Consider the following 27991-nt stretch of genomic DNA (forward strand, 5'->3'; position numbering starts at 1 on the left):
TCAGCACTGTTCACACTTATAGCGAGCTCAGGGATCAGCTGATTGGTGGGGAACCTGAGCAGCAGATCCCCAGCGATCTACTATTAATCACCTATCCTGAAGATCCTGTTGAAAAACAGATTTTAAGTTAATCACTCCATTTCTTATTTATATAGCACTAACTTATTCCGTAGCGCTTTCAAGTAATTTATTTATTACCCCCCACCAAGCTGGGTACTCATTTTACCGACCTCTGAAGGATGGCATGCTGAGTTGACCTTGAGCCGGCTACCTGAACCATGCGGGGATAGATCATAAGTTACTAGAATACAGGGCTTGTTGAAAACACTGGAGCTTCTGGGAAAACCGCTTTAAGGCTACTTTGAAATTATTGGAAATAAAAAAGTTGATGCCATCTTGTTCAGAAATGATGCAATTTTCCAACCTGAACCCCAGCCAGCCTCAGTGCTATTAGGTAAGTAAACCTTGAGAAGAAATTCTAAAATGACTTCCTTGAGATAAAGTATTCTGCTTTTAGCAAAATTAGTTCCGCTATATTTCATAGAAATAATGAAGAACACGTCATTGGCCCATAGAATCTTACACATCGTTTTATGCATTCTGCAATTTGTATGGTGTTCGTGGTTTGCCCTTGCTAATTTACACACCCGAGAATGATCAAACTTTAATTTGTAGCGTATGAATCTGCCATATTGCGTCTCCATTGTTAAATACGTGTACAATGTGATCTTCCTGCATTTATTTTTTTTAGTCCCAAATCCTTAATTTAATTATTAAAAGCTTCATGCGTTATATAAATGATTTTTATACGTGACAATGCCTAAGAATCAGAATCTTCCAATTAGTCGTATGGCAATTTACCAACCACTGACAGTACTTCTAATTAACTGCAGATATTATACTGTCTGCACGTGATTTATAGCATTGTAATATACATTGTATTTATTACCATACAATATTTGAGCCTGCAGCTTATTGTATTACAAAGGCTTGGGTTGGTATTGCATGCAACTTATGTTTGGTGTTTGACTGCCCGCTGCGTTTTCCTGGGGATATACACATGCCTGGCAGACCTACAAGCCTTTTCTAAGCAGCCCAGTACCAGTTCCAATAGGCCATACTTCATAAGACAGATGAGCACAATAGGCCATACTTCATAACACAGATGAGCACAAGTATTAATGCCTTGTGTAACGACAGGACACTTATGATGGGGGGTACTTTGATGCAGACTTCTCTGAACTCACTTTATCCCAGTCAGCTACACATGTTGCCTTTTCTCCGCTTCTGCTCGGACTGTATTAGGGTGCTTTTAGACGGAACGATTATTGTTCAAAATAGCGGAGGCTGTCATTCAATAGCTGAGAGCTGCCTCTAATTGGTCCCTGCGCTCAGCCAATCAGAGGCAGCACTCACTCACTCATTCATGAATTCATGAATGGGTGACTGAGAGCTGCCTCTGATTGGTGAGGGCTGTGACCAATCAGAGGCAGCCCATTCAGCAGGTGGGGATTTTAAATCCCCACCTGCTGAATACTACAGAGAGCAGTTCAGGAGAACTGCCGGCTGGACGCGGCTGAACTCCGGCTGCAGGAAAAAGGTGATTATACTTTTTTTTTTTTTTTTACACATTTTCAGGATGGTTTTCAGGGAAGGGCTTATATTTTAAGCCCTTCCCCGAAAATTCATCCAACACTTGCCGGCGGCCCATTGCTTTCAATGGAGCCGGCTGTATTGCCGGCTCCATTGAATTCAATGGGCGAACATCGTTCTTCTCTGCCACAGCTGTTACAGCTGTGGCAGAGAAGAACGATCTTTAGTATATGTTCTCAACGGGGTCGGCGCTGCTGCCGCCAGCCCCATTGAGCGCATATATAGAACACAACAATGTGCAGAACGCAGATAGGCGCGTTCTGCGAATTGTTGTGTCCTATAATTTATCGGACATCTGCATAAAAAGCGGACATGTGACCGATCCCATTGGGATGCATTGGGTCTATTGATCTGCAGAACACAAGCGTGTCTGCAGATCGGACTAAAAAACGCTCGTGTGACCGAGCCCTAAACGTGAGCCAATGACTGAACAACGAACAAGAATCGTTCATTTTTTACTCATCATTCATTTTATGCAGGCATAGAAATCATCGTTGACTCGTTCACTTATCATTCAGGGCTGGTTCAGTCTTTCAGATTTGCTTATACAGCAAATGTGAAAGACCCAACCATGCTCCTTTGACCAAGCCAACGATGGGGTTGCCTGTGTAAATTGACTGCACAAGAGCGAACCAGCTAGCAGTGACGTCACTCACTCATTCAAGGGAGAATCGGCTCATCTACAAGGACCTTTGCAGTAACTGGGTGCCCTATTCTGATAGCATGCTGCTACCGCCTTGAGATGGAAAGTGGCCGGTAAATCCTAAATAAGAAAGAGGTCAGGGAGTAAGTGCAATTCAAGTTTACTTGCACTATGAGCTTAATGGTTCGACATCTGTATAACAGAGGTACAACACGCTTGATGGTTCTCACTGAAAGGTCCAAGACTTGAACAGCAGAATGAGATATTTTGTAGAAGGTTGGTGGTACTCCCTCTCTTCTCAGGAATGCTATCTTTTCTCCTTAGGGAGAGCACCTAGAAGGTGAGTGAGTGAGGAGACTTATAAGTCCATTGATGTTCCTCTGGGTAATATGTAAATAAGGGAGATTAAACAATACCGCCGCAGCGCCACCTATTGGAAGGCAGCATTCCTGCAAGTCAGCGTTAGACTCTTTATAAGAGCCTTGTAGCAATATCTGGAAATTGAAAGCGAAGCCAGAATCCATACATAGACAGCTCTTTCGGGGTGTTCTTACCTCGTCAGTGTGTAGTAGGTTTCTGGCTTGGCTAGCTAGAGGCCTTGAGTAGGTGCAATTGTTATTCCCATCTCCCTGTGGTATATACTTTCATCCCCTGACTCTCCCTCCTATAGAATCACAGAATGGTAGAGTTGGAAGGGACCTCCATGCAGGATTCACTAAATCATCCCAGACAGATGTCTCTCCAGCCTCTATTTGGAGACTTCCATTGAAGGAGAACTCACCACCTCCCGTGGTAACCTGTTCCACTCATTCATCACCCTCACTGTCAGAAAGTTTTTTCTAATATCTAATCTGTGTCTCCTCCCTTTCAGTTTCATCCCCATATGAGCTCATTCTCTACAACACTTAGTCAACCAATTCTTCTTACCTCCTCTCATCATTGTAAGCTGTAATGTCTCCTCAGCCCCTACTTTATTCTCTGCTGCTGAGAGGGTTCTTCTCAACCATTGCAGCCTGCTATTTGACATGCTAATAGAACCTGACTACAGAGGAGACTGTTTGTAGTCAGGATCCACTAGTTAACCACAGGATACTGTATAGAAGTAGCAAATATACCTAAGAGTAAAACAGAAGAAGGCAAAATAGATAAAGGTGATTTCACACCTGTGGTGGGGATTCCGCTTTCCTGCTCTGTTCCGGGAGCAGGAAAGGGGAATCCCCATGGCCGAATGGATCCGACTCTGGAAGGAACCGAGCAGCACCAGATGGACCCTATTGACTATAATAGAGTCTGTCTGCTTTCTGCCCATCTGACCGGCTTTTGGATGAAAGAAAGAGTGCTGCATGCAGCGCTTTTTATTCCAGTATTTTGAACCAGATCTGTGACGGAACCTCCAGGTGTAAGTTCCGACCTAGATGTGAAACTAGCCTAAGTTATAAATATTACCCCAACTTGTGTAAAGAATGTGTGCTTTAAGGATTCAGAGTAACACTCTACTACTAAAATTAACCTTTCTACCTCCTCTTGCATATAAGACTTCTCTCTAGCCTTCTCTCTGTTCTTGAATTTTCACCTGTTTTCCATCCCCCATTCTCCAAGCCTTCAAACATTTATTAAAACCAAACTTCTAAGAAGCATATAACCCTGTTGGAAGAGATACGCTCATTTTATATAGCAGCACCACCTCAATCTCTAATGTCTACAGCTGCCTTTCCTTACAGCAGTGGTCTCCAACCAGTGGCTCAGGAGCCACTGTGACCTTTTGCTGTGTGACTCACCATGAGGGCCCTGAGTTATCACAATATATACTGGGGATTGACATTATTACAGACATGTACTCACCACCAAACAGTGTCATTTAGATGACATAATATTAGTGTTAGATCTTGCTGTGAAATATTTATCAGCAAATGGTGGCACTTTTTTGCTTCCCTACATTCTGGTTCGGGTGGCAAGGCAGCCTTGTATTGGACAGCCATAGATTGTATTATGGCCTTGCTGTATTAGATCATAATGAAAGTGTATATGATCACATTGCGACTTGCAAATTGCCATGACCCAACAATCGCAAGAAACCCATCTAGTTGGGGTTTCCAGCACTTGTTAGGTCATGGCAACTTGCAAGTTCCAACATGACTGCATTCACTTACATTAAAGTGCAATCTTTGGCCGCGTGAAGTGTGTTGCACCTAAAGTCACCATGTAGTCCTAGCCAAAAGATTTCTTTCCTCCATTTTTGAGCTGTATGTTGCTCCCAACCATGACTCAAAGTTGAATGTGCTTTGAGAAGTACAAAAGGTTGGGGATTGTAAGCTCATATGAGCAGAACTAATATATCTTGTACACATGGGTTGTGTATCACATTATCCTTTATTTTTACTGTGTTTTACCCCAATATTATGCTTGATAATGTCATATTAATAATAACACTGAAAGCAATGCATGTAAAGTCGAAAAGAAACAATTCATTCAATAGTGAGCATTACTTGTGAGTCAGGAGCACCTTCTTCCATGTGGATGCATTCGACCCACTAGACTTTACCTACACTGCAAGCAAATTGTCAGGATTAATGGACATAGATGCACTGTGGCACACACTGATTTGGCCTAGGGCTAAATCCAAAGGCAACATCTGAGGTACACTGGTCTTCAGCCTTCAACCCCACCATTCAGGATGTGGACTTCACTGTGGGAACCCTAAGCCGTTACTCTGGGAGAGCTGCCAGTAATATGGCAGTAGAAACTACTATAGACCAAGGCGCAGTACCTGAGGTTGTAAACAGAGGTATAACCAAGTAATCCAAGTCAGGGCAAGCAGTACAACTTCAGGGCAAAGAACAAACTATAGGTCAGGACACACAGAACAAGTTCAGCATGGTACAACAGGCCAGAAGTTGAGGTGGGCAGCAGACAGAAGTGTGGTCAGGATAGTTAGTAAAAGTCAGAAACAGAAACACTAATAGCTGAAGTCATAAACTGGAAAATCAGGACAAACTTGAATAGCGCCCTAAGTAGGACTAACAGACCACAAACTCAGGTACCCTTTATAGTGGGATGCCTCATGATTGGCAGGGGAGGATTTTACAAGGTGTGCACTGGCCCTTTAAGAGCACCCTCTAGGCCACTGTCAGTGACCAGGGAGGGTCAAAGCAAGGCGTCTTCTGAAGAGGGGGGCAGGTCGCATGCCACAGACGCCAAAAGAGGGAATCCAGTGGCAGCGATATGTAACATAAATAAAGACCACTTGTTGATCTTGTAAGGTGACCTCGTTACCATCCTTCTGTCATCGACCAGGTTCAGTGGAAAAGTCTTTTAAAAGTTGTTTGCATATACTGCATGTACTGCCTAACAAACCAAACCTCAGGACTTCAAGCTTTACACTTGGTGAGAGCAAGAGTTAGCGTCAAGGAAGGAAATACTTGGGAAGCCATGTGGTCGAAGCATCCTTCACCATTTATAAACTTCTTGTACTAATCAACAAGAGCTCTACAAAATATTATATAACAGTGATTTTCATAAGCAGTAATATTTAACCTTTCACGGGAAGGAATGTGTTACTACAAAAACATGCCTAATGGGTTGGATAATTACCGTAAGATGATCCAATCATGGCCTCCCTCTCTGTACAGGCTGGTAGTCATCAGAAACACTAGAAGAAGGGAAATCACTCTAAGCGGGAGGGACATAAGTAAAGCCATAACTTTTGTCCACTCGTGCCAGACTTGGCAGATCTACTTTTCTATGTGCCAAGAAGCAAGAGCCACCTTGGGTTCTCTAGGAGAGCGATGACATCACACACTTTTTCTTCCTAAGCCAATCAGAGCTCACCATTCAGCGGCAGCAGCTGTCACTCATACCAGCTGAACGTGAAGTCAGAAGTGATAAGAGGCTCTCGAGACTCGTTTAACAAGGAAACTTAATCTTGGTAGTGGGAATTGAATAGTTTTGGTGTTACATTTCACATTTTGTTATTTTCATGATACATTTAAATAAGCTACTCCGCATAAAGAAAATCTTCCAAATTATAAAAGACTTCAGCCAAACCTGTCAAAGCTTAAGCTACACACTGCACTAATGAGCCGTGGCGTTTGGAATACAAATGGAATATGCCCAGAGGGACAGACAAATCAATGTAGTAATTACTGGGTGAGCCAAGCCAGCCTCCCCGCACTCCTCAGCCTTCTATTGCTTGTTGATTGACTTCTGAAGCAGCAGAAATATTTAGCCCTGAACACATAGATTTCTTCTCACTTCCAACAATTTGCATGTTAATGATGGAATAAACCCCCACAAGGGGCTTCTTCTTCTCTTGGTGCATCTTCTGTGGTCTGTCAACATGTGTTTTGCTTTGAAGAGATCATGTCACTCATACAACAAGTATGTTTCTCTGTATCGGGGTCTCCAATGACCAGGAGCTCCTGGGCCCCAGTGCAAAATTATCAACGAGACTCCCACCTACCATGTGTTATTTATGATACCGATGTCTTCTTAGGTGGCAAAGTGGTCTTTGAGTCTCTGTAGCTAGGACTGTATATTTTTATGCTTTGTGTATCGAAATAAAGACAATTATGATCAATTTTAATTATGTTAAAAAAAGTTCATAAAAGTTATGGTAGCTCACAATGGTGAGGGTTACTATTTCCCTAACAGATGCCCCGGCTCCGGCTAGTGCAGATGTATTTGTATTAATAGATGCATTAAAAAACATATTTTTCATGTATGCAGCTGCTAATTTCTGACTAATGTATCATAAAAATTATGGACAGCATCTCTCCCAACATCTGCTGCGATCCTTGTTTTGTCTGTTCTGAATTATTTACACAAAATATGTTTTCTTAAAGTTTTTGAATGTTTCCTGTTCAGCAGCAACAAGCTGCCGACACCTCCTTAGCTGTCGACGTTTTATATCATTCTGCTATTGCTTTGCATGTCATTACCTTGTTGGGTGCTGTCAAGTGTTTGCGAAACTAAGACCAAGGAGAAGATCAAAAGTCAGCCATTTTGAAATGCCAACATGTCTCTGTTATCAAATTTCATATCACCTATCTCTGTTGAAACCTGTTGAAGAATTGAGGTTCCCAGGTTGGCCCATCCTTCTCCCTATGAATAGATGGCATCTACATAGTGATTTCATCATCCAAGAAAAGAAGGAAGAACCAAATTTAAGGTCTCGCCATACTTTTTTGTTTGAAGAGATTGAATGGCACATGGAACACATGTCCTATGCTTGATATATGTTGTCATGCAGAAACAGGACGTCTAGTCATGATGTTGCCCGGTCTGAAGGGTTCCCTGTTTGAATATATGGTGGGTTGTACAGAAAGATGATGCTCCCTCCCATCAGGACACCATGACCTCCATGTTTCTGTTGCGAGTGGTGGTATTACAACACAGATTTAGGATACAATGCAACGAAGGAGTTATAAAATGAACAATATTTGTTTACAAACAAAGAAATGAAAATGAGTAATGTTATAATTAGAGATGAGCGAACGTACTCGTTTAGGGCGATTTCGCAATCGAGCACCGCTTTTTTCGAGTAACTGACTACTCGGGCGAAAAGATTCGGGGTGCGCCGGGGGTGAGCGGGGGGTTGCAGAGGGGAGTGGGGGGGGGGACAGAGAGCTCCCCCCTGTTCCCCACTGCTACCCCGCGCTCCACCACGCCGCCCCCCGGCACCCCGAAACGTTTCGCCCGAGTAGTCGGTTACTCAAAAAAAGCGGTGCTCGATTGCGAAATCGCCCTAAACGAGTACGTTCGCTCATCTCTAGTTATAATGACAGGCAAGCAGTTTAATTTTTACCATAGATTTACCTAACTCTAACTATGGCTAACTAAATTCTAGGATCAATAATACTTCATGCTTAACAGGAAACAATTTAGGCAAAATCGTGTCAATGAGACAACTCAAACACAAATGCAAATCACTCAGTCTGTACTTTAAGGGATTAACACTCAATGACTAGCAACATAATCTATGTGAAAACCCCAGCTAATATGTCTCTCTTGTGTAGGCTTGCATCCCTGTAGCACTATCACATTCTGTAACTGTAAGCCAAATTGAACAGTTCCAGTCCTACACAACAAGCCTGTTGTTTAACTGCTTGAGTGCCTAATGGTGTACATACCTATTGTTAGTTTAAGGCCAGCCTCACTTACACTGCGTCATCTGGCAGTACTTACTTCGACCAAACAGGGCTAGTCCAGAGTCAGGAGCACTCTTCTAGTACAGTTTCCTTAAATCCTTGTCCCTCTGCAGATGTCCTCCTACCAGGTTGGGACTAATAGCACAACTGCCCTGGCCCTGGTTGCAGATGATGACCTGTGGTTCCTATGCACAGGGTGCAAGGTGCTCTCTACACAGTCCTTTCACAGCCAGGGTCCATGCTTTCTTCTCTCTCCCGGGCAGCAGCTCCTTATAGACTGTTGCACCTGTTTTAAGCAATCCCAGAAGCACCCATCTCACGATAATAGTCCATGTGTTCACACAACCTTGTGGCATGGCAGACACCTTTTTATATAGTAACTGTCAGGAAGGGGGTGGACAAGACTTACACCTCTGAGCTTTCCAGCGCTGTAATCTTCTGGTGTTTCATGCACCTAAATTCACTGTTGTGCGCCTGTTTCTGGTGCATGACCAGAATTCTCACTCTTCATTACCCTGCTTTGTCTGACGGAGCAGAGCCTGAAGTGGCCACTTGCCCAAGCGGCTCGGAGCCGCTACAGTAGTAAGAGGGAAGCTGGACACGGCTCTTCCCTTTTACGTAGGGCCTATTCAAGGATGTCCAAATGAAGACACGAATTGAATCACTTTGAAGACTAAATGTGGACTTCTGTATAAACTATACACAGCCACAATGTTCTGTTTGTCCGAGTCAATGTTCTTTACATCAGGCTACATACAGTACACTCTTCTGTGAGTAGTGATCATTTGGATGCATATTGATAACTCCAAGCAACCAAACCCTTCTTATGTAGTCTTCGGTAGTCGGCATTGTGATATAGAGATTGTTAGGCCGTCAGCCATTTTGTTCTGTGTGTCAGCCTTAGACCTAGAGTCAGCATCCAATTTTTTTATCCAATGTATAATCCCATGCATGCCCCTAACCTATTTCCTCCCCACTGAATATTTGCATTTAGAAAGGTAATTGTATTACCTCACATTAGCTGTGATGTAAATAAGCCCCTCCGTTCTCCTCAAGTCTTCTGGCTTCAAATGTAGCCAGGAGACTTGAATTTAGCATGAGGACACTGCATTGTTTTATCATTTACCTGTTAATGAAGTCTCAGGAAGCTCATTCATCTAAAAGCGGAGTTCTCCCAGCCGTTTAGGCACCGAAAGTTGAATAAAAGGGACATTTTTTAATAAAAATTATTGGGTATATGAAGGTCCCAGCCCGATATGAATTATATTGTCAGAATCGGGCAGCCCAGCTGAATAAAATGCACCCACACACTGTTCATTACGAGCCTCAGAGCACCCTCAAACTTAATATCCCCGAACCTGCTTATAATTTACGTGTCACGCTTGATATCAATGACTAGATAAAATCATGATGATAAATATAGCAGGCATATCTTCCCGATCAAAGGATCCTCTGCGAAGATATGGCCGAAATGGGGAATTATGGTTTTCCACAAGTCCATACGCATTTACCCCACCATTCTCTGAATGATCTCAGAGAGGTGTGTTCTGGAAAAACGTTAAAAACTAAGCGTCTCAGAGATACCCAGGGCCAGGCCCCAGAGATATGCTGCTGCATATGGACTGTCCCATTTTGTTTCCAGGAACTCCACCAATCAGAACCTTGGCGCGTGTATCCCAAATCTGATATTTTCTTTTTATTTTCTTCCTGCCATTTTAAGAATTGTTTTGTTGTGTATATCTGTATTCCCTTACACTCCCGTGTAACAACCTTTTTGTATATCTTTTGTATATATATCTGCACTGCTAGTCTTTTTCTACAATAATTCTACAATTTATTAGTCAGGCTTGTCCATTTTAAAATGAACCATAACTCTGAAGATTAATAATTCATAGTTAATAATTGTGTTAATAATTCATAGTCTGAATCCCAGCTTCCCTTAACAGCTGGTGGTGGCAGCGTGTATTTGTGTGGGTATTGCAGGGCACTGGGTCATTACAACGGAGCAGGGGATGATCTGAGCTTCCGGTCTGCATGCAGGCAAAAGCCTGGGAAAGCTAGGTAGAGATCCACCTGTATTCTAATAACTCCACGCTTGCAATCCTGCTAGACCGATCGATCGAGGCTCTACTGTGACAAGCAGTCATAGTGGCGAGATCGCTCAGAACAGTCGATTTGTGACAAATCGGTGATAGAGGCGGGATCGGTCGGGGTGACATCCGTGACAGGCATGTGTGAAAACCGTTAACCCTTTTGTTTCTGTAAGGTCCTCTGCTGTCTACGGCCTTTACAGTTGGCCTGTGAATGACAAGTAATAGTCTTTCTGTGATGTTGTGAGGCTATCTTCATATCTTGTTTTTGCCAAATGTGTCCTTAGGATGCAGTGGGCATTATATATATGCCAAAGGAGTTGCATAGATTTTTTACTGCATAGAAAAGTTTAGGTTGCTGCTCTTTTCCTTACAGGTGGATCCTACTTAAGAACTTATACTCTATGTTATATGCTTTTTTTTTGTTTTTTTACAATGAGCCTGTAATTAATAAGCAAGGAAGAAGTAAGGCACTCCATAGATTAATCAAGATGGGGTGAATGTACCAATGTTATGCCAAACCTGCCTTGGTTGTGCAAAGGTAGGCACGATTCTAGAGATAGGGTAGTTAGATAGGTGGTGTGTTGGGTGTTGCGGTCTCCAAAACTTCACACAATGGGGTATTGCTGAGTAAACGTGAACAGAGGTGTAAATAAAACTAATGGTTTTAGGTCATGCAGCCAGGGCAAAACTTCCAAAAAAGGATGCAGGTTTCCTTATTGGACCTGTTAAAGAGAACCCTCTGTCCTTTATATCCGTTGTCTGCACCTCTATTGAGCCAGCAAGCAACGATGGGAGATTTGAGCTCCGAAGCCGCAGAATTGTAAAAGCAGCTCTGAACTGTAGCACAGGCTATAATCCACGATCCGTACAAAATAAGTAATGCAATGTATTTACAAAGTTGCTCAACTTTTTCGGTGAATTGTACAGTGGAGTTCACATGTGGACATTCCCCCTTTAAACAGTATTGAGCGCCAGTCAGATCATGAATAAATGTTCTGTTAACAATACTGTAAGTCACAAAGAAATCCTAAGTCTGCTTGTGTTTCTGCAGCGTGGTAATATTTCTATATCAATTTGTGTATTTCTGCCCTTTGGTGATATTGTTTTTCTTGAAATGTTTAGCGTGCACATTTATAAAATATTACGTTTCTTATCTCCAGGCAGTTGGCAGCCATGTTGGAGGAAATCTACCCTTTACTTTTTATTTTAACCAGAGCGAAACATTTTGCATAACTAATAGATACACAATGTCATTCTGCAACTGAAATTCTAAAAAGAAATGTTCTTCTTATTGTTTTTTTTCTCTTTTTCAGTTGATTTTCTACTATGGTGCCGTAGATAACTGGTGTCCAGCCCAGTATTATGAAGATATTAGGAAGGATTTCCCCAAAGGCAACATCTGGCTGTGCGATAAGGGCTACAGACATGCCTTCGTCTTGGACTCCAGCAAAGAAGTCGCTTCCCTGGTTATAAACTGGTTAAGCAAACGACCAAACTTCTGAGCTGTTCTCCTCCAAGAAGTATTTAGAATTGTAGCTCGGTTTTAAGGTCCCGGGTTAGAGATCACAGAATCATAGCTTAGGGTCAATTATGGCTGTTTCATCGCTAGCTTGACAAACATTTGGCTGTACATAAGGCCCAGAAGTGAATCTCGAGGAGACATACAACCCATACATTGGGTGGAGATTTTTAGAGCAAAGTCATGAATTATGTGATCTTCAATAGTTTATTTTGGATGCAAATTACTGAAAAATCTGGTAGTTTTAATCTCAGTAAGATGTGATAATTTTCATACTTATGACTGATAATTATCAAGATGGTTACGGAGAGGCCTGATTAATCGAATACACCAGTGATCCATCAACTTGCAATATTAATTCATTTCAGAATGACCATTGCGAGTTGAGAATAGTGGAATCATAATTTAATGGAAATCTACTAATTAATTCTAAGCAAACCAAAATGAGAAAAAGAAACTGAAGCAAATAACATACAGATGACGCAAGCTCTTACTTATAACAGTCAGAGCTGCTGGAAGTTGTAAATCACTTACTATGATGAGGACAGGAGCGTGTTCAGGGATGTACAGAACACATAGAAAAAAAGACTGGTGCTCCAAAGGAGCAGCTCATCTTGGCACATGACCACATTGGCTGTCTAGTAGCACCTCCCTATAGTACAATCAGTGTACGCACTTCAGTAATACAGATGGTTCACCAGTGAAATGCCCATGCTGCTTGGCTAGAAATTGCATGTGGCATAGGCTTACAGTGTCTAAGGGTCCTTTTACACAGCGCCTGACAGTCATCCCAAAGATTATATCTCCTGAGCTTTCACAGGAGCAATAATCGTTCAGTGAATGGAAGTGGAGTGCGCCACAGATGGCTTCCGGCTGGCCATCTCTATTTAGATTTACGACTGTCTGTTTACACGGGCCAATTGTCATGTGATTTTTATGCATGCTAAACTGAACCGTAAACTATAAGTAAATGAATTATCATTCATTATTCAGTCTCTGACAATATTTACACTGAACTATTGTCGTTGAGTTTTGCATGATCAAGTGATAGACTGAATCCATGTAAAAGGGCCCTAAGGCATTGTGTGTTGAGTCTGGTTTCAAGTTACGATGGTCAAGGAAAGATCATTGTATGTTGGAAATATTGTCACCTAAGGCCATTGTAACTCGAGGGACCACCACAAAAAATATAGCGGTGTTCGCTAGGGTACATAAGAATAATTATATGTAGAGCGGTGCCGCACAAATTTTAGACCAAGGGGAAGCCCTTTTAATAAAAGCTCCCACTCATCAAAGAACTTCAGACCTATCTTGAGGCCGATATTTGGTGACTGCTTTGCCATTTCTCGAGTAGTTTTTCCAACACCTATGTATGTGAATGTGAGGTCTCAGAACTGGAGATTTAAGAGATAAAGTAGTGATCCTTGGGGCATGGATTCTTCTGGATTTCCTCTTAGTCATGCTATTTGCTTACCAAATTTCCCAGAGGAGCATTGCATGAACTATACGTCTCCTCACACCTCCCATAAGAAGAAACAGAACCCCTTCCGCCCCACATCCTATTGAGGTACAGTAGAGTTATGCCAAACCCATATCAAGGCTCGATAATGCACTGCAAATGTAGAAATGATAGACATGGTAGTAAGTTTCTGTTCACATTTCTGTTGGAGACTCCTTCAAGGACTATGCCACATTTCATTATAAAAATAGTGCAGCATGCTCTGCTATCCTTCTCATCAGAACGACATTGCAACAGAACCCGATGGAGCACATTATGAGTCAGTAGTGTTCATCAGGCGATGTTAGTGTCCGTCATACAATGGCTCTGGCAATCTGTTGCTTTTTGTGCTCCTATGACAAAACGGATGAAAAACTTGACGGAAGTGTGAACAGAGCCTGACATACGTAAAACGTCTGTAGTATCCGAGTTTACTTCTTGTAGTTTATGACTGCTATCCGGGACTATGTGTTATTTAGAATCATATACCAATGGTCTGCTTTTCTACTATTTCAAATATTTGTCTGTGATATCTATGTATATAACTATATGAGATCACATGTACAGTCCAAAACTAAGTTGTTTATAGATCTCCCACTACCTGTACTCTGTACTGTTATTCCTATGGATTAGTGGTTTTTTAAAGTACTCAATGTGTGTTGAAGATTTTGGGAACAATTATGACATGTGGGACTCATCAGCTTTCTTCTGGCATCTAATATATATGGTGGGTGCAACATTTGCTATTGGGAGTCTAAGATACAAAAAAAAAATATTCCATACAAATATATCCCTATTTATTAAAAGCCTTCAGTCAATGTCTGTTCTTCAAATCTTATATTGGGGTTTCGAGTGATTGAATTGACCTGAGAACCATGAGATATCACCTTTCTGGTTATCAGTTGCTTCTTGATGCCAACAACTAGCGGAATTTAAACCTGTGTGTCCGGGGAGACTGCAAAAAAAACTGGATCCTACTTTTTATGTAGTTTCCATATGTGAGGAATTTATGGGTTCTGTCTTTATTCTGTATATTAGAAAAAGCATATGGGTTGAAATTTGGCCGAGGTTAAGGGCCTTTTACACAGCCCAATTATTAGGCAAGAATGTTTATCTTGTTGTACAGTTGATCACATCTTTTATGTGGCAAAAACAGATTATTTTGTTATATGAAAGAGGGATGTACTCAACAACAATGACGAATGATGTATCCTATGGGGGATCGAATGTACAATCATTTGTCCCATAATAGAATTCTAATCGACCCATGTAGAGACCTAGTACATGAGCACCAATCTTGTTGATCAGTGATTGTCTACAATAGTAAATTGCTCAGTCTAAATACAACAGTACAATACAGAGCACACCTCTAACTATAGATGCAAACTTCACTCCTTAAAATGGTGGTAAATTGAGCTTACCTTGGGGTACTTTTACATGGGCCAATAATCGTTCAAGTAATTGCTCAAAGGAGCAATTACTGGTGAATGTTGTCCCATGTAAACACAGGAACCAACAGACCAAGTGAGCAGGAATTGCATACTTGTTGTGCTCACTTGGTTTTCAGCTCACCTCAAAATCAAGCGACTGTTGGATTGTTTAAACAGACAGTCATTCATCTAGGAATGACTGATGGTTATTTTGAATGAAGGCGGGTGGTTGGAAAAGATCTCCAGAGCGCTGCGCCTCCATTCACTGAACGACTAATGCTCTTGTATAAAAGTACAAAAGTGATAATAAGTGGGACGGCTGTCGGGGTTTAAGCGCCCAATAGTCATCCTGTGTAAAAGTACCCTTACTTCACCCTAAACTTATGGCTCTACGGCTGGCCTCAGACTGAGTGTCACTATCTGTTTCACCATCAGAGCTCTTCTCATATGTGTCTACGGTAAGTAGACTTACTGCTTCGGAGACTGATGGTGTATTATTGACTTTAGTAGTATTGATTGTGTGTTTCAATCAATTTTACTAAATGTTAGAAGCATGAGACCTTCTACGTGGTGAAGGTTGCATTGGTCCCCCGTTAAATAATAGCCGTATGCTGCATGCGATTGTAGACCTCTACTGCCTTGAGGTCTTACATGTTTAACCAACTCCTCAAATAAAAACAATTGCACCATAGGCTCTTAGAAATACGATGTACATAAAAGTCTAACTTTATTTCAATCCACGTTAAAAAATTCCAAATATAAGGTAATTTATGTGTAATTTTTCAAAGATCAGTAAAGTGTAGCGACATTTCAGAGAACAGCGTCCTTTATCAAGCAATGTAGTGTGTAACCTTCCTTTGAGGAAGCATGAGACCAGCATCGCCAACACACACCAAACTTCATTGACCATTGTTACTTTAGAGGAACCCTGGTCTTTCATAGAACTTCATATGAAAAGTATTGGTCTATGCCATGTGCGTTGTTGGCTAAATTACATTGGATAGACTCTGACTTGGAATGTATGCATATCTGTGAGAAGAGAATAAGATCCCCTGTGAAAAGGACTCCTGTCACTGAATACTTCACTAGACAATCTGTACTCTTCAGAATCCTCCAACAAACATCTTTAGGACCAAGCGGGTATTATGATCGGCTGACCTGGTTTCATGCTTGGCCACAATACCCTTTAAGGGAACTTGTCAGGTTGCAAAAAAAACCTGTTTGGTCTGCAGGCAGCATATTATATAGAAGTAGGGTCTGAGTAGATTGATATATAGTTTTGTGTGAAAAGATTCTGTATACTATTACTAAACTTCTGCTCATTTTGGGCTTAGGAGTCCTGTGGGCTGGCCTACTCATAAACAGTTGTCTCTGTATGCACACTTATACATGGAAAGCTGTTAGTCAATGAGCAAGACTACTCACTGAACTTCTAAGCCCAAAATTAGCAGTGTATTCAATCTACTCATCTCCGCCTGCTCTATGACATGAAACTTGCAGATCAGACTACATTTACAACCTGACATGTTCCCTTTAAACTGCATCGTAATTCAAGAGTGCAACAAATGATTGAAAAATGGAAAGCTGACCACAGCGAGAAATAGGAGAGCACTCGGAGACAGATGGCTGCCCTAAAGCTAGCTGTAAACATAGGATAGCTTTTGGTGGACAGATATTTCTGCATACTCCACCATTAAATGGACGCCTGGCCAAGTGTGCATGTTGATGTCAATGGGAAGAGGGGAACAAGCTGCTGCCAAATAACTTTGGCAATGGCTTATCTCCTGCAGGAACAAACTTGTTGAAATCGAACTTACTTGATCTTTCTTCTCCCAGCATCTGCAGTCGAAGGACAGTCAGCAATCCCAAATGCACATGAGATAGTTGGTGACCTCAGGCAACTTTTTTTCTTGTTTAGGGACAGGTTTTATAAAGATGGCATTGAAACGTGAAGTGAAAGAGATCTTCTGAAGTTCACCAAGCAAGTTGAAGAAGGACCTTAACAACGTTACTGTTGCTCGTCATTTCAGGACAGATTGCTTCCAAATTCGTAAAACATACTGGTATACAAGGAAATATCCATAGGGATTGTTGTCTTGGCCATTGTTGTCTTCTCTAGTAGAGGAACTAGGAGGTACGGAAATGTCCATCCTGTCAAATGTATCATTTTTGTAAATCCATGCTACGATATGTACATTCAATTCCCAAGTAGTGTGGAGCTTCATTGAACTTACAGAATGTTTGTGCGTGAAAACTGAAAGTTCTAAAAACAGTCCAAGAAGACTGCAACTCTTTCCAAGTGACCCGACCTGGTAATTCTTATGTGTAAAAGTAATAAATTGTTAAGAAAGTAAGCTCCGATTATCTGGATAATACCAGGAGGTGAAGATGCTCAGCAATAAAAACCACAGTGATCTCTAGTGTGTGGTCTGAATTATTTACGAGGGGCTGAATATCTTTTATTGTAGACACTCCCCTAACTTTTTTTTTAATCTAAGTAATAACTAGTTATCTTTCCTTACATGTCATGATGATTGGGCTTCAACCTTATGTGTTACTCTTTTTTTCAGTCTGCATAGCGTGCAGACAGAGAACCTCCATCAAAAAAAGGAAATTTTTGGTTTCTGCCAACAGTTCCAGCTGTTGACTCCCATAGCGGGTCACAAATGTACTCCAAGCATCAGTACATTCGGGAACAGCTCTCCTGTTTTTTAGTTCAACAAATGTAATAAAAAAATTCAGACTTCAGCTAGACGGGAGAGGACAGTTATGAAGGTTTGTTTCTACAGATTTAGTATGTCGGAGAACACCTTAGTCAGAGCCACCAAAGCTTTACTTTGCTATTCTGTTTTACTGTTTTAGTTCAAGGATGAATATTTTTCCAAAATTGCAGAACTTTGTGTGTTTCAATAGAAAGTAGAAATAAAAATTCAGCAAACATGAAACATTTTTTACCAGCTCAAACCTCATATACGCTTAGAGAAAAATCATTTTCTCTATGGTAGTTAACTTACCAACATAGACTAGTCAAAATCTGCTTAATTAGTCAAAAACACTTATTGTTTGCAAAATGGAACGTTGCAATGGGAAATTTAATTGTGCACATTGCAAATACCAAATAGAAGTAATTAAAGAATACTAGAGTCGATCTTCTCTTACGTTCCAAAGACTTATGCTGCTATGGGATTGCTGTACCTGTAAATCCACACCAACACAACTTGCGATACTGAGAAATAAATAGTAAGGATTAAAAATCCATTACGGTCAATAAAACCAAAATGATTGTAGCCTCTTGTATAGGAGATCCAAGATAGTTTAAAAAGTCATCTACATATAGTTTCCTATAATCAAGGGAGCTTTACCAAGGGAGGTCATCTCCAGTGAAGACAATGCTTGATAATTTAAACATCTGCAGATAGTTTTAAAATGACATAGGTTCCTAACTACCTGCGCAGTAGGTCTCCCGAGTGGCTCATATTCTTACCGCTTGATCAGGAGATGATCGCCGGTATGCACGTACAAATATGCAGCTGAATAAAGTCCCTGTCCCTTTTGGTATGGCTTTATGAGCTGTCTTCTTATTAGTGGGGAACTCCAAAGGACTTGAACAGAGAGGTATGTTTCAGACAGCAGCCTATCAACATTCAACATTTTTATAAATGATCTAGATGAGGGACTTGAGGGAAAACTGATCAAATTTGCTAACGACACACAGCTAGGAGGGATAGCTAACACTAGCGAAGAGAGAGAATTCAAAAAGATGTGCACAAGCTAGAACAGTGAGCGGTGACTAACAGAATGGGATTTAACAAGGAGAAATGCACAGTCCTACTTCTGGGAAAGAACAATGAAAAAAAACTTACGGAAAGGGAGGAATTAAGCTAAACAGCAGCACATTTGAAAAAGACTGTGGTATACTAATAGATCACAGACTGAACATGAGTCAACGGTGTGATGCAGCAGCAACAAACTGGAACAAGTTCAGAGAAGAGTTACCAAGATGGTGAGCGGTCTGCAAACCATGTTCGATGAGGAACGGTTAAAGGATCTTGGAATGCTTGGCTTGCAAAAAGCAAGGTTGAGAGAAGAATTAATAGCTGTCTACTAATATCTGAAGGACTTTCACAGTGCGGAGGAATCAGCCCTATTCTCATTTGCACAATGAAAGACTAGAAGCAATGGGATGAAACTGAAAGGAAGGAGACATGGATTAGTAAGGGTGATCAATAAGTGGAACAGGTTGCCATGACAGGTAGTGAGTTCTCCTTCAATGGAAGTCTTCAAACAGAGGCTGGAGAGACATCTGTCAGGGATGATTTAGTGATCCTGCATTGAGCAAGGGGTTGGACTTCATGACCCTGGAGGTCCCTTCCAACTCTACGTTTCCATGTATACTTCTATCTGCCCTCATGGGTCTTGGTTATGTCACTTAAAGGGGTTGTCCCGCGACAAAACATAATTTTTTTTTTTACACAGACCCCCAGTTAGTCCACAGTAATGCCCCATCCATGTGTTATTTTAAAAAAAAATTCCTCTTACCTGGATCCCCGTTCTGCAGCTTTGTCTTTTCTTCTTTCAAAGATGGCGCTGCTGGTCTTCTCCCACGGTGCACCGCGGGTCTTCTCCCATGGTGCACCGTGGATGTTCTTCTCCATCCTGCGTTCCACTGCCGATTACAGCCACCTCATCGGCACCACGTGACGGAGGCGGAGCTACAATGACGCGAAGAAGAGGGAGGAGCCAGGATGCCGTTCGTGAGTCCAGACACAGCCAGCAGAGGATTCTTATCTGCGCAAGCTCCGACTGTTGCGGCGACCAGAGAAGAGGCTTCATCGTCGCCATGGAGAGGGGGTAAGTGTATAACTTCTGTATGGCCAATATTTAATGCACGATGTATATTACAAAGTGCATTAATATGGCCATACAGAAGTGTATAACCGCACTTGCTTTCACGGGACAACCCCTTTAATGTACTATGGAAACCGTACAGGCCTAAAAAAAATACCTGTGCTTAAATACTCCCATAGGTTACTCCACAGCCTGAGAGTTCTATGCCTTTGGAATTCTCCCACCAACAATAAAACTCCCTCCTGTGAGGTTCCTTCTACAGGGATATACTGTCTTATAGCAGCTATTGAATGACATAGTTATGTGATGTTTCATGACTATTAACACTGCAGACTAGTCATCATGCAAGATGGAATATCGGTGCATAAGAAAGATTTTGTTAGGTGTATGAGAAAGTTTTGGACTTTTTTTTACTACTTCCAGGCTACCCTTTGTTATTTTTAAACATACAAATCCATTTTCTTTGTTTCACTCAGTGGGCCTTCTACAGTTGTGGCCAAAAGTTTTGAGACTGACACAAATTTAGGTTTTCACAGTTTACTGCTTCAATGATTTTAGATCTTGCTACTGTCAGATGTTGCTACTGTATACTGAAGTACAATTATAAGCATTTAATACGTTTTAAAACTTTTTGGGCAAATACATTAATTTTAGACAAAGACTTAATATTTACAGTATTGACCATTATTATTCTGCAATTTGCCCTTACATGCTGAATATCAGTTTCTGGGTCAAATCCTGACTGTTGGCAACTCATTCTTGCCTAGTCAGTGCTTGAAGATTATCACAATTTCTATGTTTTTGTTTGTCCATCCGCTTTTTGAGGATTGACCACAGGCTCTCAATGGGATTGAGATCTAGGGAGTTTCCTGGCCTGGGACCCAAAATTTCAATGCTTTGTTCACCGAGCCACTTAGTTATCACTTTTACCTTGTGACATGTTACTCCACCTTGCTGGGAAACGCATTGTTTATCACCAAATTGCTCCTGGATGGTCGGGAGAAGTTGCTTTTGGAGGATGCTTAGATACGATTCTTTATTTATGGCAGTGTTCATAGGCAAAATTGTAAGTGAGCCCACTCCCCTAGGTCTCCAGACATGAACACGGCCATCGTCAGTGCCCAAGTTAAACCTGTATTTGTCGATGAAGACAACCTGGTTCCACTTTGTAGCAGTCCAGTTTTGTTGATCCTAACAACACTGCAAACAGAAACCGTGGGTGTCAAAGGTAGTGCATGTAATGGAAACTGTGAGACCAAATGTCCATCAGCCAAGTGCCTGGAAATGATTCTGACTGACACAGGGGCCTGTAATGATGGTGTCACCTGTCTCTGGATGGCAGACAGCAAAACAATTGAAGCTGCTCGTGCTTGTTGGGTGATCAGACAATCCTCTCTACTGGTGGTCTGTCAAGGGAGTCCTGAGCTCAGTCGCCTTGTGTATATTCCCTCATGCATCCACTGCTCCCAAAACCTCATAATAGTCTGGTCAGAATGGGCCAGGTGGCGGCAGTTCGGCAATATGATCATCCAGCTTCTTGCATCCCAATAATGCGCCCTCTCTCAAACTCTGTTAGCTGGACGAAATCTCTTTGATTGCATCTTAGAAGTATGTTGAGTGATCAATAAGCTCTACACAAGAGGATAAAGAGGTCCACTACATACGAAAGTCTATGTATAGATCCAGGGTGGAACTGCGTTTAGGGCCTCAGATGGCAAGATCGTTCATCTAATCAGACCACAACTCCAATCATTTGCATATTTGCCAGAGATATAACCACATGCCGAGTTTTGCAGCAAAACAACAACTTCCAGGTGCTTAATTTTTTTTTACAGAATGTGCTACACTTTCCCTAAGCAGAGCCCACAGTTTCTGAAGCTGTACCCACGTCTGGACTTCAATGTAAAAAATGATTGTCTTGGTAACACCATTAAGGGTGCTTTTACACGCCCAACAGGCTATCTCTTTGATGATCGTTCCTGTGCTTTTACACAGTAACGATCATCGTTCATGAATGGAGGCAGAGCGGGCTGGAAAACGTTTACGGCCGCCTACATTCACAGTAAACGAGCAGTCATTCGTAGATGTAAGACTGTCTGTTTACAAGGTCACAGAAGGGGAAATATAAAAACATCAAAATGTTCACCTCAAAAAGTGAACCACATTGGTACTGCCACCCTGGGCTCCCCCTGGTGTTTTAAAGCTGCACTGCATGTGAATGATAGATAATAAATGCAAGGTATTAGTTGGATTTTGGCCAAGATAAATCAGCTCACTAACCGCGTCAAGGTTCCTTGCTTGTAGTGGGGAAATATATAAAACAATCACAGAAAACAGCCATATACTTACTAACTAAGGAGGGCAGGAAACTGCATCCCCTCAGCATTTATATATATATATATATATATATATATATATGTATTTTGGCCAAAATCCAACTAATGCCTTGCATTTATTATCTATTATTCACATGCAGTGTGGCTTTAAGACTCCAGGGGGAGCCCAGGGTGGCAGTACCAATGTGGTTCACTGTTTGAGGTGCAGGGCAACCCGCCGAACTATTATGGAGTCATTAATAGGTTGCTGCTCTGCATGGTGCACTACATGTATCAGAATGGTCTGCCACTTTGTATCTACTCTGTGTGGGAGTATACACCAAGCAGCCAACCCCCCTCTATATTAAGAGGCAGTGTGAGTGGCTGTCTCATCGGTGTCCCTCACAGGTGTAATTAGCTCCCTCATTTGGTAGTCTTCTACCTGCATGCTGAGGGGAAACAGCTCTCTGCCCTCTTTAGTCAGTAAGTACATGGCCATTTTCTGTGACTGTTTACAAGGTCCAATCCATCGTTCAGCCTTTATGCATAAATTGAACGACAAATTAATTTATCATTGTATGCATTTAGACTGAACAATAATCATTCAGATTCTTGCAGATCGAGGGAATTTGACCAATTTTTTTTGGCCCATGTAACGAGGCCCTGAGTATTCAAGTCCTTTGATATGCGAAGGCTTCTTCTCCATTCATAATATCCCATAGCTTTCATGTTTACTAGCTCACAGTAGTAATAGGCTGTATTTTTGGTTATATTTCACATGACCGTTGTGTTACTACTTATGGCTGGTTTCTGACTAGTAAATCCCTGCGCTTTCTGCTGAATACCTTCTTATGATTATCAGATGTTTTAACTTTAAGGCTAATCACAATTTTATGGAGCAAGTTATTACTTCCTCTTAGGAACTCTCTGTGCCAGGCATTTAACTGGGACCTCGAGCCATGTCTCCGAAACAATTAAACTGATTCTTAACCAACAGAAAACACATATGAAGTTGTCATTAATTGTTTTTAATTGAATTAGGTCATGTACATTGCGGTAGTAAATGTCTCCCAGTCTATTGTCTGTCGGTTTTATGTCTTTTTGACTGTTTATTGTATTGTTATATTTTTTTTAGATTGTATACAGCTTGCACTTCAGGCTGTTTTTACTCCCGCAGAGTCCTACATTTGTTTGTCATACAGACCACGGTTGTCTCCAGTTGTGTTCCTTCTCTTCTCCAGAGATCGTTCTGCTATGTCACAGTTCATGGTAATTACTGTGCATTTCTGCTATTGTTGCTTCAAGCTACAACTTCTCAAGTTGGAGCTTTCTCAGTTATTCCATAGTCAGAGGACACGCAACCCTATTACAGCACATGTAGATCCCTCAGTAGACTAGAAGCGGATCAACAAGCTTGATGTTTTAGAGAGAACAATATATTATTACGGGTCAACACTAAAGGAACGACGGGAACCTATGGCAATATATGTCACTGTAAGGGACTCATCCCATGGGATTTATGTTGTCAATGAGATGGACTGGAGAGAGGTGCCAAAAATTATGCTAAAATCCCCTTGGGCTGAAATTTGGTGTGATTGGAGGATTCTCTGATATAAAACAAGACAATTGTAACTGCATAGTGAGCTGAGGAGGCACTGGACAGAAGCAAGAAGCTGCTGGTTGTGAGAGAGAGAAGGAACAGGATCACAACCACCTGGAAAGTAGGAGAACCAAGCAGCACAGAGGAGGAGATGGAGAGAGGAGTTGCATTCCCCTCAGACAACACTGTGAGATTGCTTGGGTCATTGGAAGCTGCAATTCCTGCACATTGAACTGTAAGTGAGGCCAGCCTCTGAAAGTATTATAGGTGTGTACACCGATAGGGACAGGTACCGAATACTCAATAGGCCTACTTTAAGGAACCATAATTGCATTTGGAGAAAGAGACTGAGTCGTAAGGGAATATTGAGTGTGGCACAAGTTTCTGAGAGTCATCCACACCAGTGGGGAAGCCTTGAGAACCCCTAATTTCGGGACTGTGATATTTCCATAAGGAAAAAGTAAAATAGCATCTCGAGAAATGCGTGACCTTTAGATAAGAGATATTGTGAGTTCTGCTATGAAACCTGTACTTCTATGACACTGTATTGATATTAGTAGAGTGATAACAATATTGCTCAGAAGGCACTATTACATTAGATTTGATGTGACTGTTCCCAGCAAGAGAAACCAAGTAATCTTGTAGATATGACACCTTTTAATGCCTAACAAAACAACATGATGTTATAGCGAGCTTTCAAATCCACTCAGGGGTCTTCCTCAGGCATAATGAAATAGATCCGAAGAGGCATGCATATATATATATATATATATATATATATATATATATATATATATATATATATATATATATATATATATATATATATATATTCACATGCACATGACAAGGCACAGACATGGATGTGGTTAATTTGCACTTAAAATGGTACTACAATAGGATGGGTAGAGAAATGAAAACATACTTAAATAGTCCACTGATAGAGATGTGAAGGTTTTATGGTCCCTGATTTAGATTTGATAGTACATTGTGCTTAGATAGTCAAAAGTGAAAGTTCAGTTGCTTATTCACTATCATTGTTCACTGTTATTTCCATGCTCTTAATTCAATATTGTGTTCTGTGATTACTCTATCAACTGCATGGTATCCTGAATCTTGCATCAACATACAACACCACTATAATTCCTATACAGTGGCAGAAGCCATAGCCTTCTGTCTGAGATATACATCGGGGAATACTCCAACTGTAGATATATCTAACAATCCAATACAAAGATGAGAGGAATACATAGAATACATATTCTCTTGTAGAACCAGTGGAGTTCAGAAGACTTGGACCATATGTTGTCTTTGGCCATATGTTGCAGTGAGACGTCACTGGCTGGATTTATGTAGGGGACTCTATGCTTAGCACATACATCCAAACAGTCATTTCAGAGATGTAAAACATCGGTAATCACAGCTGATTGACATTTGCAAATAGAAATATTCTTCTCCAATGTGGACTAAACCATTGAGCGACCATGATTACATCTCAGCATTGATGTATAACATTTTGCAATTAATATTTACTGACCCATACCGAGAATTTTTGTTTTCTACTGAAAAATTCCCTGCATACACGATGAACTAAAGCAGGTCACATTATTATTCTAATTCATTGCCCATCACTTATTTTCAGACATTGTACCTGTACAAACTTCTGTTTTTTTTAATCAAGTGCTAGAAATGGAATGTGGCATATAGACACCTACTTAAAGGGGTATTCCGGGCACAGACTAGCATTTTAAAATCTAATGTACATCATCACAAGAAGTCATTTTGTAATAGGTTCTCTGTACCCGGTCTAACTACTTTCTTCATTTTCTATCTGTCACGTGACCCTCCACCTAAAAAATCTCTCCATTTGCTCTGGCATCTTGTCCCCATTTGCTACTTCCTCCCCTGTCCATAGCCGCCAGTAAACTATGAGCAGTGCATGATGGGAGGACAGCAACGGAAGCTCCTGTCTGCTTCAGCAGGCTTTCTCTGGTGCTCTTAAGAGGGTAGTTGGTGCTGGTAAGTTGCAGGATCTGTAAGCTGTGGGCGGAGCTACAGTGCTGACCAGGAGATAAGCTCTATGCATGCTGGGAGTTGTAGGTAACAGTCTGTTGTTGTGTTTACTGCAGAAACTAGGCATGCAAACACAGCAGTAGATCGGCAGCTGCACGGGACGAAGAAGAGGATCCAGAGGGGCAGATAAAAGGTTCAGGTTGCTGCTACTTAGGTGTACCTCCTAGATTTCAGCATTTTCAGAATTTCCATTTAGTGCCCAGAAACACCCTTTAAAGGAAAACTACAGGAAAACCTGATGCACTGTGTAATATCTGGAGAAGGATTTGAAGGGTGAGGGGGTGGCGCATGACACAGGACACCAAAGAGAAAATCACAGTGTTATACATCTCTCCTGCAGGCTCAGTGTTTCCCAGAGTGTTCCTATAGGCTCTCCTCATTAAATTGAAAAGGTATTTTTTTAACTCCTCCCTTAAATGGGTTTTGGCATTAAAAAGAAAAGTCTCCTTACCACGTCTTCTCCTGACTGAGCTTTTGCATTGACCCGGGTCAGCTCACCGCATGCTCGCCGGCTTGTTATGAAGGCTGCATTCCTCACATTCTCTTCCTGCCGGGTCAGTGAAGGTCACGTCCCTGTGCTGTAGCGTTCACTGCCTAGGAAGGAATTCTGATGTATTTCAGAGACAGCTGTCATGAGCAATCTCTGCAGTAGATCGGCACTCCCCCTGCTGGCCTGTGAACCGTGACATAACGTGCATTGGCTGGCAGGAAGGAAACTGCAGGCAATATATGTAACCTCACAGGAAGGAGAGGAATCAGCCAGTTGGAGGTGAAGTGACACTCCCCTCCCTGCAGGGGACAGGAGAAGATCAGTGAGGTGAAGATCTGGTAAGTAGACTGACAGGGGAGGAATAACAAAGTATAGAATTTTTCTTTTTTAATGAAAGAACCCCTTTAACGATCCAATCCTTTTTCCATTTTCAGTTTTCCCTAAGGCCCCCTGTAGAGATGAGCGAGCGTACTCGCTAAGGCAAACTACTCGAGCGAGTAGTGCCTTATGCGAGTACCTGCCCGCTCGTCTCTCTAAAGATTCGGGTGCCGGCGGGGAAGAGCGGTGAGTTGCGGGAGTGAACGGGGGGGGGGAGAGCGCTCTCCCGTCGCTCCCCGCCACCGCCAGCATCCGAATCTTTAGAGATGAGCGTGCAGGTACTCGCATAAGGCACTACTCGCTCGAGTAGTTAGGCTTAGCGAGTACGCTGGCTCATCTCTAGCCCCTGTCCACGGGCGTTGAGGTATCCCATGGCGGATCTCCGCCGCGGGAGTTGCCGACCGGGAGCAGGAGCCGCTGCCGAATCTCCGCCGGTCAGCCCTATCCGATAGATAGGCTGACCACGGAGAATCAGGGCAATTCGCAGCATGCTGCGAATTGCCCACCGCGAGTGGAGAGTCGCAATGATTCTCCACTCGTGGACAGGGGACCGACGCTTTCCATAGCAGTGCTATGGAAAGCTTCAGAGGGCGTGATTTGCCGGCGGTTTATCATGCCCGTGGACAGGCACCCTAACTCTTTTATTTATTCATCAATGTAGCAGCTGTCTGAAGTCTTGCTTTTGCGGGATAAGTTGTATTTTCAGTGGTATTATTTAATGTACCATATAGTGTACTGAAAAACGTTTAAATAATTCTAAATGGATTGAAATGGAAAAAAATGAATTTCCACCATCTTTAGAGGAGGAATCTTGTTTCTTCATCGTACAAACTGCAACAAAAATGACCTGATAACTTTATTCTATGGGTCAGTGTGATTAATACAATACCAAATTTATATATCTTTTTTGCTGTACTACTTTTATTTCTTTCCAAAGATATTTAATTTTTCAAAATTACTTTCTGCCGCCATCTTCGGACAGCCATAACTTTTTTTATTTTTCTGTTGACATAGCTGTACAAAGGCTCATTTTTGCAGGACATCCTGTAGTTTCTATTGATACCATTTTTTCTTGTAGACCGGGTGACCAAAAAAGCGCAATTCTGGTGTTTTTTCTTTTCTGACAACGTTTACTGTGTGGGGTAAATAATGCGATACTTTGATAGATTGGACTTTTACGGATGTAGCAATACCAAATATGTTTTGGATCTTATTTTTTAGATTCTTTTATTATAGATATAGCAAAGGGTATTTTTAAAAACCTTTATTGCCTTTTATTTTTTTTATTAATTAATAAAAAACTTT

At 41.6% G+C, this 27991-nt stretch overlaps 1 protein-coding gene across 3 annotated transcripts in view; it reads left to right on the forward strand.

Annotated features, from left to right (window-relative positions):
- The window catches only part of LDAH (lipid droplet associated hydrolase), a 199598-nt gene extending 185228 nt beyond the window's left edge, over positions 1-14370 (forward strand). For all 3 annotated transcript variants that reach the window (XM_066596791.1, XM_066596800.1, XM_066596783.1), the window contains one exon: positions 11849-14370. In XM_066596791.1, the coding sequence (XP_066452888.1) occupies positions 11849-12037 (189 nt within the window). In that variant the 3' untranslated portion in view covers positions 12038-14370. The remainder of the gene's footprint in view (positions 1-11848) is intronic.
- The last annotated feature ends 13621 nt before the right edge of the window (positions 14371-27991 follow it).

The sequence above is a fragment of the Eleutherodactylus coqui genome, chromosome 1 (assembly GCF_035609145.1).
Source record: "Eleutherodactylus coqui strain aEleCoq1 chromosome 1, aEleCoq1.hap1, whole genome shotgun sequence".
In the NCBI taxonomy this organism is placed as follows: domain Eukaryota; kingdom Metazoa; phylum Chordata; class Amphibia; order Anura; family Eleutherodactylidae; genus Eleutherodactylus; species Eleutherodactylus coqui.